The 12,333-nt window shown below is 44.9% G+C and overlaps 1 protein-coding gene across 2 annotated transcripts in view; it reads left to right on the top strand.

The window, feature by feature from the left end:
* Positions 1–4,255: 4,255 nt before the first annotated feature.
* The window catches only part of KIZ (kizuna centrosomal protein), a 112,942-nt gene continuing 104,864 nt past the window's right edge, over positions 4,256–12,333 (top strand). For both annotated transcript variants that reach the window (XM_081255958.1, XM_081255959.1), the window contains exons 1-2: positions 4,256–4,410; positions 9,700–9,762. In XM_081255958.1, the coding sequence (XP_081112084.1) occupies positions 4,322–4,410; positions 9,700–9,762 (152 nt within the window). In that variant the 5' untranslated portion in view covers positions 4,256–4,321. The remainder of the gene's footprint in view (positions 4,411–9,699; positions 9,763–12,333) is intronic.

The following is a 12,333-nucleotide window of genomic DNA, read 5'->3' on the forward strand; positions in this document are numbered from 1 at the left end:
CACTCTTCATCGCGGTGCGCGGGCCTCTCACTATCGCGGCCTCTCCTGCTGTGGAGCACAGGCTCCAGACGCGCAGGCTCAGTAGTTGTGGCTCACGGGCCTAGTGGCGCCGCGGCATGTGGGATCCTCCCAGATCAGGGCTCGAACCCGTGTCCCCTGCATTAGCAGGCAGACTCTCAATCACTGCGCCACCAGGGAAGCCCAGTCCTGTACTCTTTACAGCCATTCACTCTTCTTCCAGGGCCTCAGAGTTCTCCACTGGGTCCTCTGCATCCAGCTGGCCACCTAATGAAGAGTGGGGAAGACAGTACAGGATGTTCAGGGGCCAGGTCTGGAAGCGGCTGCATCACTTCTGCTCACATTTTATTGCCCAGCCTGGGTCAAACAGACCCATCTCACTGCTACAAATGTAGTCTTTCCAAGGGCCAGGGAGGAAAATTAACAGAATGGTGAACACAATCTGCTGTATCACAGCATGTAGAAAAAATGCATTCCTAGGTCAAGGGATACTATTTCTCCCAGCAATGAACTATGTATATGTAAAAACCCTTCTGGGTCACACAGTATATATGTTTACACATCTCATACAAGGAAAATAAAAAATATCAGTAACTATCAAATGATGAGTTTCAAGGCCATATAGAATGGAAGCTAAGAAAGGATGGACTTGGGAATTGGAAAAAGTCTGTTTGAATTCCAACACTACCACTAACTGGCCAAAAACACACTGGCAGTGTGATCTTAGGCCAGTTGCTTAAACTTGCAGGGCCCTCAGAGGACTCATGGGGTTTAAATGCGGCAGTAAATGCTTACATTAGTGTAGACGCTCAGTGGCAGGTGGGGCTACATACACACATACATGTGATGTCACGGCCTTTCCCCCACATTCTACTTTTAAGTCAGATCTACCTACAAACCGTGTAGTAATTGCAAAATGAAATACTTTCCCGTGTTCATGTCTGTTGTAGGTTGAAATGTGTAGCCCCCGCAAACTCCCCCAATTCACATGTTGAAGTCCTAACTCCCAGTACCTCAGAATGTGACCTTCGTTGGAAGCAGGGTCATTGCAGATCTAATTAGTTAAGATGAGGTCATACTGGAGGAAGGTGGACCCCTAATCCAATATGACTGGTATCCTTATAAAAGGGGAAATTTGGAGACATACATGCACACAGGGGGAATGCCATGTGAAGATAAAGGCAGGGATTGAGTGAGGCATCTACAACGCCAAGGAAGGCAAAAGATGGCCAGCAAGCCACCAGAAGCTAGAGGAGAGGCATGTAATAGATTCTCCCTCACTGCTCTCAGAAGGAACCAATCCTGCCAACACCTTGATCTCAGACTTTTGACCTCCAGAGCTATGAGACAATAAATTTCTGTTGTTTAAGCCACCCTGTTTGTGGTACTCTATCATGGCAGCCCTAGGAAACTAATATAACATCCAAGCAGTTATTGACTCATATACACAGAATTTAATCTTTAAATTGCAGGTGTTCACATGTTTGTAAAATGCTAATTTCAACATATTTCCCAAATCAATTTTCCATCCATTAATTCAACTGTTTTAGAGCTACAAAAACAGCAACTTCATAGGGGTCACCCTAAGATCCATATGACTACCGGGATGAAACATTGGCTTTTCTTGCTGTTTGCTTAATGGGGCTATTAGGGACCTATCTTTGGAACTAGGCTCATTAATATTACACAAATGACTGGTTGTATGACCTTAGCCAAGTCCCTTGTCTGCCCTGAACTATTTTCCTCCTCTAAAAAATAAGGGAGTGAGGCTACATTCCTTAACTAACTTCCAGCTAAGACATTCTTTGGCTTAAAAGAAACCTTGCCCATCTAGGAAGACTTGATGGCCTGTGGTCCAGGTAAGCTGAAAGCAGAGCTGCTTACAGAAATCAGCTCTGCTAATATAAGGGGATTTAAGAACAATGTTAAAGGAGAGTGCACCAGCAAATTAAATATTCAAAGTGAAGAACTCTGAATTTATTAAAAGTCTGTCACCATTGAGAATGCATAATTTTAGCATAAATACTCTAGAAATATTCATTTAATTTGCTAGGTGTTACTGTTAATAAATGGATCCTGCATCTAGATGTGTCATATGTCATTAATAAATCAACCAAAGAATGCAAATTATAATTATTTTGAATTATCTATTTACTGCTTAATTATATTTAATTTTAGACTCTCCTAAAATGGCCGAATAAAAATTTTGGATGCTAAACGACTGCCTCATCTGTTTACTCTGTATATTTGTTGAAAATAATTAGTTATATTAATTGGGGATTTTTTTCCTTAAAAAACTAATATGGGTAGGGATGGTCCTAAATAAAATATCGCCATACATGCATTTTTTTGGCCAGGGTTGTAGTAGAATATTGTTGGCACTAAAATCAGTAAGCAAACCTTTGCTCACTACCATGGGATCAACTTGGTATAATGTGATATAACAACTAAATAAAAGTAACATCTGTACTACCCTTAGATTCAGGCAAGAGGCCCTACCTGGGCTTCTATATGTTACAGAGCCTGTTCTGGACTTTGTCTGGCCATGCCACTCCATACAAGGCAAGGAGGCCCCAGGGTCTTCTAGGACACACTCCAGGTGTTCATCACCCTGACATCCTCTGGTCAAAGGGGCCTAAGCTGCTTTCCAAGGCCTTTAAAGACCTCTTTCCTGGGTCCTTCTTGCTAGGGTGACCATCACTGGTGTGCTTACTCTTCAGCCTGAGGAGTGGCCAAGAGGAGGCTGAGGTGGGGATGAGGACAGAGCTAGGACTTGTGGACTGGTATGGGGGAGGGGGATACTGGGGTGGGGACCGGTAAGGCTGGGTAAGGAGTCAGAAAACTAAATTCCCCTGTATGAATTCTCCCCTTTTTTGAAGGCACATTGGTCAAGGTAGGAGGGACCATATTTTATCTACAATTTGTCATCTTGATTTATAATTGTTTAATATTTCGACGGATGGCATGAGGGTCTCCATTCATCCTCTTGCCCTGGACCTAGCAAATGTGAAGAGAAGGCTGAGTAACATCATCATTTTACACTGCAGACCTCTGAATGGCCCATCTCTCTTGCTGATGACCTATTTCCTAGTTTGTCACACCTAGCACACAAGTAAGTGAAATTAATAACAAAGAAAAAACAAAAGAAGTGAAGAATAAGAGACTAAAGAAATTCTATAGTTTCTTTTTTCCTGCCCTGTGGGTTTTAGAATAGTTATGGTTCTTCAGAAAGCTTTTCCCCCAAGTTGGTGATGATGATGATGATAAAAACTGATGCTTCTTCCTATGTGCTGGGACCCCTTCTAAACACACACATTAATGAATCTCATCATTATAGAAACGACATAGGTGGGTCCTGTAGTAACAGCCTCCCAGTTTGACATACGAGGAACCCTGGGGGTAAAGAGGGTGATTTGTACGTGGTCACACAGCTGGGCAGTGGAAGAAGGGATTGGAGCTCAGGCAGCGGGCTCCAGAGTCCCTGATGAAGTATGGTACAGGGCGTTTGTCCACTGAGCTCTGTCTGCACAAATGTCAGCTTTGCAAGCAACTTGCTGGCAACTTCCCCCTCTTCACCAGCCAGCAATCTGCAGCCTTAGCCACAGCCTCAGGGTCAGCGCGGGCTTTCAGCTAACGGGGTCTACTGTCAGGGTTGAGCATAGCTGCTTAGGACTGAGGATTTTGTCTTTTTTGTGTTTTGTTTTGCTTTTAAGCGCTGGTAGGAAAACAAACAGCACTGTGCCCAGCACTCAGCAAATACTGGGAAGAAGGGAAGGAAGGAGAGAATGCACCTGGTAAAGTTAAAGCAGTTTGATGCCAAAGACAAAAATGATCACGTGATTACTCCCGCCCAGCCTCCATCCTCTACCCAAGGGGCAGGGATCACGGGGTCGGCTTCAGACCTGGCCTTCAGAGAAGGGCCCCGCCCGAAGGAGGGCCAGGGTCTCTCCCACGAGAACTCCGAACGGTTGGGGGTAGAAGACACCAGTCTCGAAGCAAAGAGGCCAGGGCACAGAGTCGCAATGCCGCCTCTTCTTCGCCGGCGTGCACCCCGCCCTCTCCCACGGCGCCCCGCCCCTCTTAGCCGTCTGCCCCGCCTCTTCCCCGCCCCTCCATGGCGCCATGACCCCAGGAAGTTGCCCCACCCTTCACGGCGCCGTGCCCCCGCCCCTCCACGGCGTCCCGCCCCACCCCGTGCGGCGTCGGGGCGCAGCGTCTACCCGCGGTGCATGGTGGGGCCGTTGCCTCGGACAACCCGGGCCCCGGCCGCCCGGAGGCTGTGAGGAGCGGTTGCGGCGGCGGAATGCACCGGGCCTCCGCGCCGTCCGCGCACCTGGCGAGCCCCGACTACTACGAAAGGCTGGGCCGCCTCCAGCACGGGCTGCGGGACAGGTACGGCCTACCCGGGGCGGGGGCGGGGAGTCGGCCGGCCCGAGGGTCCGCCGGAGCCCTGCCCCGTGTTCCTTTCTGCTGCCCCCGCCCGCGGTTCCTCTGGGCCCGGGTCCAGTTCTGCGACGCCCCGCCTCGAGCTCCCGGAGGGGCCAGGAGGACGGAGTTTACCAGAGACACCTCCTTATGGGCAGTATCCCGCGGGAGCGTGCGGCCGTGTCACTGAATGTGCCCAGAAGTGAGAGCGGGAGTGTCCTGCCTGTCACTCTCAATGCAGCCCGTGAATTTCTCTAGTCCCCTTCCACACGTCCTCCCCGGCTCTTCACATTGTCATCCCACCCTGACAGCTGCGCTGCATCAGTGATGACAGGTCCAGGAACGCAGGCGGGGGAGTGAGTGTGTGTGTTTGTCAAACATGTGCCCTGTTTAAATGTAGGAGACTTTTTTGTGGGGCCAGATCTCCAGCGAAGGGATGACATCTCCAGCGGGAGAAGTCAGCTTTCAGAGGGTTCATGATACCTTGATTAAGACATGAAAGATGAGAACTACAGAAAAACAGCTTGATCACATAAAGAGAGAAAATTATAAAGCAATTTACTATAAATAACTACATAAAAGGCTGTTGAAACTATTCTTCGGCTGCTAAATTAATTGGAGTTGGAAATCTCATTAGTTGACAAGAAAGGAAATAGATTTTTGGATCTCTTGATAAACAAAACGTTTAATGAGTGTTAAAAGTTACAAAATCATTTTCGTGAAGAGAGCTGTGTGTGATGATTCTAAAATGACAATAATTACATGGAAGGTAAAGACAGAAGTTATTGGTTTTGAAAAGGAATTATATTCAACCTATGCTAGGTTTATTGTTTAATATTTATAGAGCATCTGCAAGCGGCCTCCTTAATCATTCTCACTGTTTTTACCTCTGAACCCTTTTCTACATCCTGTTTTCTTTCTGACATACCACTACTCACCCACCCACTCACCTCACCTCCAACTTAAAAAAAAAAATCACTTCCTGCAGTGCCTTCATTAAGAGACAAGGTAGTGCTCTGTGTTCTGTTAAAAGAGTGGCTTAGTTACCCCAGGCCTTTAGTTATTTGTATTTCTTAACCCAAGTTCTAACTTTCAAATGTTACTGGTTCAAATGGCATTTTAAAAAAAAACTAAGTTAATTGTGAGTTATCATTTTTGCTTCCTGTGCTAGGAACACCTGGCTGTTTATAGTCCTTATGGTATAATTTCTGTGTAATGATTATTACTCACTTTGTGTCTAACACTTAATGCTTTCACTGTTAAGCAAGGTGAGGCTGTTGAAATTATATAAGGAATTTGAGTCAAATTTTACAGCCTATTCATGGTTCTGCATTTGGAGGTTTGTTTCATTTTTAAGTCAGTACAAATTTGTTATTGTGTGTATTCATTTTTCATTTTAAAAGTCCATAGCTAACTCTAATGCGTAGTTAATAAGTACAGAGGCAAATAACTTCGGATACAAAGAACAGTGCAGGACAACTGTGGAAACCTAGGTTCTAGTCCACCAACAGTTGTGTGACCTTGAGCTGGTCTTTCAGCTCCCCTGACCTGCCTTCGTCACCAGAAATGAGGGGGCTTGAATACTATGTAAAGTGAGGCCACAGATTTTTTTTCTCTAGTAGAGCAATGAGCCTTAAAGTAAAAAAAAAAGTTGAAAGCTGTTAGTTTTGCAAAGCAGCAAGCAATGAATATTACCGTCTGTATCCCATCTGAGTATTTGTATGTACCTGTTTGTTTGACCAATCCCCGTGACCATAAGGACCTTTTATCTCCTTAAAACTCTAGGATCATTTTAAAGGCTGCAACCCCGGGTAGTCACAGCTGATTTGTCAGTCTGAAAATGTCCTGGGAATGGTAGAGAAAAACACCTTGCCCTTTCTCACTCCTCTTAGAGGTGGGTTATTGCAATGTTAGCTGGTCTAATAACTGGGCCCTCCCCTTGTAAGTGGCGTATTTCTAACCCAAATTGTCTTAGCACACTCACACATAGATGTAATTTTATATTCTGAATTTTTTCCTTTTTGTATACAGTGTTTTCTCTGCATCATGGCAAAAGCCAGTCACTGAATCTAAAAGAGACTGATGGAGTGACTTGTTACAGTGTGTTCAGTGCCACAAGCATGGTAGCAACATGAAAGTGGAATCGACTCTTAGAATTATATAAAAACATCCCTTGAAAAGGCCCATTAACCAGCCCCAGTTTTTTCAATGCCAATATTGATTCAGAGTGAGCTATCATAATAGTCCAGAAATTGATGCTGAGATATTAGTTGAGTAAAGCTGAAGATGGTATTGAGACAAAAATAGAATAATAAGCAGCTTACAAGGAGAAAACGAAATGCCGTGGCTATAGTTTAAGGACCACCCAGCTGTGTAAAACTTTGAAAGGTCCAGGTCAGAGGTGCAGGTGATTGAAACCGGGGCCTATGGATACACATCTCAGGGCTGGGTGTTTAAAGATTCTGAAATAGAGATTTAAGATGCAGCAGTTTGGGCTTCCCTGGTGGTGCAGTGGTTGAGAGTCCGCCTGCCGATGCAGGGGACACAGGTTCGTGCCCCGGTCCGGGAAGATCCCACATGCCACGTAGCGGCTGGGCCCGTGAGCCATGGCCGCTGAGCCTGCGCGTCCGGAGCCTGTGCTCCGCAACGGGAAGAGGCCACAACAGTGAGAGGCCCGCGTACCGCAAAAAAAAAAAAAAAAAAAGATGCAGCAGTTCTAAGATGATCCTCCCAATAAGCCTTTCTCTAGCTTTTTATTGGGGTAAATATCTTATTTTAAGTCTTGAATTTAAAATAGATATGAAAGTCAGTGTCGGGGGCACTGCAGCTTGGATGTGTTTAGAAAATGGGCCTGTGAAGAAGAGTTAATGAGATCAGCATCATTTTGCCTGGAATTAGAAGGCCAAGAGGTGTTTGTGATTTTTCAGTGTTTGAAGGGTCGCAGTAGAGAAGTATGACCAGTGGACGTCTGTATATACTGAAGACAGAGCAGGAACAAGGAAGTTTTACATTCATTATTGAAAAGAACTTTCTGCTTGGGAGGTGATGGATTCCCATAAAGATGGTGGTCCTTTATCGTTCGAGGTCACGGGCGAATTTTTTAAATTATTTTGAAAAAAGTTCAAGCTTACCGAAAAGTTGCAAGAATAGGACAAAGACCTCTAATGTTCCCCTCACCCAGATTCCTCAACTCCTTAACATTTTATTACATTTTCTTTTTCCCTTTCTGTCTCTCTCTCTGCCTGTCATGTAAAAGCATGAGACTTCTTTGAACCATTTGAGAATTGCAGATATGCTGTCCCTTACATGATCACTATATAACCCTTCTAATCAGGAAACTAACATTGATATACCAATCCACAGGCCCCAGTCACAGTTCACCAACTGTCCTAACACTTTTTTCTTTTCTGGTCCAGGACCCACCTGTGAACCCGTGTTGCCATGTCTCTCCATTCTATCCCAGTCTGGAACCATTCCTCCATCCTACCCTGTCTTTCGTGTTCCTGACAGTTTCATAGAATAAAGCTCTCATCCCAGAGGGTGATCCTCAACCTGGGTCCGTCTGATGGTTCCTCATGACCAGACAGTGATTGTGTTTTCTTGGCAGGAATACCACAGAAGTGAATCATGACATCAGGGGCAAGGTCACAACTGCATTTAAGGGTCTTTCTGTCCCCATAATTTAACAGCAAATTGCTTACACTGTCCAGGCAATCACTCTTCATTATCATATTGATCATGAAACCTTAGAAGGGGAATAAATATTTCTAACAGGGAAGCAGTTATACCACATTTCCTTCACTTCTCTTCCAAGTCCAGTCTTCTTAATGAGAAAGTAAAGATCTGTGTGAAGCTACTAATTTAAAAATTTGTGATTCTGTAATTTTTTTCTTGTTTAAACATAGGCACACCCCAACCAATGGATTGTGTTCCCCAAGCAAAGACTAGGTGTTTGGATTTTGGACACCATTTTCCCTTTAAAAGAATTTTGGTTAAATAGTGGTTTCCATTCTAGATTACAATAAGCAGAAAAATTTACTGAACCTATAATATAGCTAACAGTGTAACTTTGGGGGTTTTTTTAAAGGAAAAAAAATGACTGAAGGAAAACAGAAGCTAATAACTAAGGGCTCCCAAGTGGACGTGGCCTTGGCCCTTTCCCTCAGGAGGCCAGCCTGAGCGCCCATCCTCCGCTGGACTCCTTTGATTCACAGTCTTTTTTTTTTTTTTTTAGCATTTTTCTCTTAGACATTATGTGGTTTCTCATTCAGCCTTGTTTAATTAATGTTAACTTAGATTACCAGTTTGACTTCACTTGAAGCTTGTACTTTGGTGGGCTTCGAGCAGAGCCATCTGTGGTTAAACCTCCAAGGGCTCTTTCTGAGACTGGGGTGGCTTCCTGCTCAGCTGTGTTGACCTCTAGCCCCTTGGTTTTGGTTGCTGCCACCTTTTCTGCTGCCCAGTTTCCCCTGCTTCTTGCCCAGGCTGGGTGTGCAGGTGGGCATGTCAGCCCTGTCCTCTAGCTTCCTGCCAGCACTTACCTGAACATCACAAGCTGTCTCTACTGGCGGTACCTCCGGGGACTAGTGGTCAGTGACGAGTCATGGCGATGTTATCAAGTTATAAAAGGAAATGCCTTCAGTTCCAAGTAGTGGTGTCAGGGGACCTGGTCTCCCCCAGATGTGAGTGAGGCCAAGTCTGCTTCTCAGAGATCTCTTCCTCACTCAGCCACGTGGCCCTGCCCAGGCCTGTCCCCAGCCTTCAGTCCAGGATGGATTTATGGAAGCCTTGTGTGTGGAACCCCCATTGTTCTCAGAGATGCTGGCCATGTTGTATTTTGCATATGTATCTTGTTTATTGTCTGCCCTTCCCCCTTGAATGTCACTGCCTGAGGGCAGGGACCTTGGTTGGCTCATTTACCAGGTCAGTCTTCACCTAGAGCAGAGCCTGGCTCACCACTGCACTCAGTACATAACTTGCTGAATGAATGAGCCTGCTTCCCAGCCTTTTCTCACTACGTTTCCCCATTTACTTTGAGAATCTTGTTCTTTTCGCTTCATATTGGTGTCCTCTTTGCCTTTTAGACTTCCCTAGTGACTGCTAAGTACTTTTGTGACTTGAGTTTCAAATGCAGCTGGCATTTTCTGCTTCTTAGACCAGAGAAGCATTCTCACAAAGGAGATTGTATTCTAAATCTGCCTGCCTGTTACCGATCAGTGTAATTTATTCATAAAATATTTTCTTTCTGTATTATAGTGAAAAGAAGAGATTGGACCTGGAAGGGAAACTCTATGAATATAATCAATCTGATACATGCAGGTAAGATATGACAAAGTTTTAAAACCAATTTGCCTATATTAATCAAAATTTAACCCTAATAGCGGTATATGTTACAAATACCATAGTTGTAGTCCTGTTGCCGTTCCTTATTTCTAATGTGTAATCGTTTCAAGTAAACACTGCAATTTAATACAATCACTGTTAAGTGTAAGAATAAATTTGATGAACGTATAAGATAAAAATTATTGTATTTTCATTATTTGATATTTGTGTTATTTCAGGAATCTTTTGCTTAAAAAGCTTAAGAATAAGACACGTTAGAGTCTTACTTATCTTTTTGGTCACAATTTAAACACATTGAATCTGTGAATGATTAAGTCATAATTATTACAGCTGACCTTTCAACAAACTGTTGTAGGCAGGGTTACGTGGTGTCTCATTTGTCCATGGGTGTATGACAAGGACTGTTAAAATTATTCTGAGCAGTGGATAATATACATATTATCCTTTTTAGGTTACTTACTCTAACATTAAGAGCAAACATTTAATATTTTTAATTATATTTTAAGGAAACTGAACTTTGTCCTTAAGCCAAATATATGGTGTAACCTCCAATATTATTCATAGGAAAGTTTTCTGGCTGTGATAGAGTTAAGTTTGTGACGTATCCACTTCATAGTATGAGTGAGAAATGAAAACACCTCGTCCAGAAGCGAGAGAAGCCAAGAATACTTTAAAACCAAAGCACCCGTCAGGTCCATTTTTCCTCATCTCCAAAATTATTCTTTCGCTTTGTTTAGTGTCCATACTTCCAAAGCTACCAGTCAGAGTAGACAGCCATGTGTTTCTAGCGGCTCCAAAAGAGACAGGGAGAGTCAGTAAGACAGTGGAAGAAGTAGCAGTGATGTGGATGCTGTGGCCTCAGAAGTGGGCCCAAGTCTGAGAGGATCGTGGCAGTTGCCATTTTTCTAGCCCCTGACTACAGGGACAGAAGACAGGGCATAGACTCTTCCTACAGCCTGTTCTCGGGTGGCTTCCCGGCATAATGGCGGTAGGCCGGGTGAGATGAGAGACCAGTGGGAACCTTCACCAAGCTTCGGCTGGCTGAATTTGTCCCCCTCTCTCAGCCTCTTGTTTCCCGGAAGACAGAGGGTATGGTTTGCTAAAAATATGCTTTCTTTGCCCGTAGGATAAAATCCAAACCATCTAACATGGCTGCCTCAACCTGATTCCCCAAGAAGGCAGAGTCTGAGACAAGGGTTAGTTTGTAGGTGGTCGTTTATTTTAGGAAGTGGTCACATAAAGGGCTGGGAAGAATGGAGTAAGAGCTGGTAACTGCTGTGGGCACCTGCGGCTCCATCTCTCTGCTCCTCCCAAGTGTCTATTCAAGGGAAGGAAGAGGGGAACTCTTTACCTGTCGGTTCCTGACCCCCATTGGTCAGGACCATCTCAGGAGGTGTTAACTCCTCCGCACCTCCAGGCTTTCCCTGCTGCAAATTCAGAAAAGCAGCCCCGGGAAAGCAAGATACCAGGGGCGGCGGATGCAGGTGCTGCCAGGTTGCCGCAGCCGTGGCTGCAGGAAGAAAAGCTAGGCCAGGAGGAGGTGAGGTGGTGCGGTGGTGTACCAGAGCTTCTATTATCTGCCCCTGTTTAGTTTTCATCATTACTATCTCTTGCCAGCCTCTCCCTAAAATTCTGCATGGACTGAATCCTCGGTTTCTGGAATGTGACAAGGTCTTGTATAGTGAAGCAGGTAGGCTTTCTTGCCAGGTGCCTCTGTTTAGTCTCAGCCCTGCCAGCACTTAGCCAGGCAACCATGGGACAGTAACTTCAGTATTCTGTGCCTCTGGTTCTTCATCTGTCAAATGGGCATGGAGATAGTTATGAGAACTTAATAGAGCCTTAAAGCAGGGTCTGACCCAGAGTAAGAGTCAATAATTTATTGTTTATGACCATTGTTTGTCAGTATCAGTGTTATTCTTATTTATTGCCTCTGAGCTTTCCAACATGCTCTTTCCTCTGCTGGAATGTTTTTCCCTCATCTTCTCACTCTTGCTTTCCCCAATTTTGGGTTAACTGTTAATTCACCCTTCACGTCTCAGCTGAAAATTAATTTCCACTGGGAAGCCCTCCTGGGCCCCTTCAGCTAGGTCACATTGCCCAGTCTTTAAGAGTCCCTTGCAGTTTCCCTCATAGCAGCCATCACACTATATTGTGTGTATCTAAGTTTTGTTTCCCTGTTGTCCCAAGCTGCATGGCTTTCGTATGCAGAGTGCTGACTGTATGAATGACTGCGTGGAGGGCTGGATGACTTGTTGATGTGGTCAGCTTCGAGGGTTAACGTGAGGGCAGGAGTGAAGCTAGACTTTGGGTGGAGAAGGCGTGGTTCCTATTGTACCTACTCCAGGTGGACTCTGGTCGTAGCCAGCAGCCTCCCCAAGTGCCTGCGTGGGAAAGTATGTCGGGTTCCACCTCTGTTACCGTCACTTGTGTCGAAAATGGCAGGCATGGGCAGCCGTACACCCAGTCCTGAGTTTTTTGTTCAGAAGGAAAAATGGGGACAGCCAACCAAGGTCAAAGCACAGAATTATTAGCACGATAAAGAGTTTC

Source organism: Mesoplodon bidens (genome assembly GCF_964165515.1).
Source record: "Mesoplodon bidens genome assembly, chromosome: 15".
NCBI classification, from domain to species: Eukaryota; Metazoa; Chordata; class Mammalia; order Artiodactyla; family Ziphiidae; genus Mesoplodon; species Mesoplodon bidens.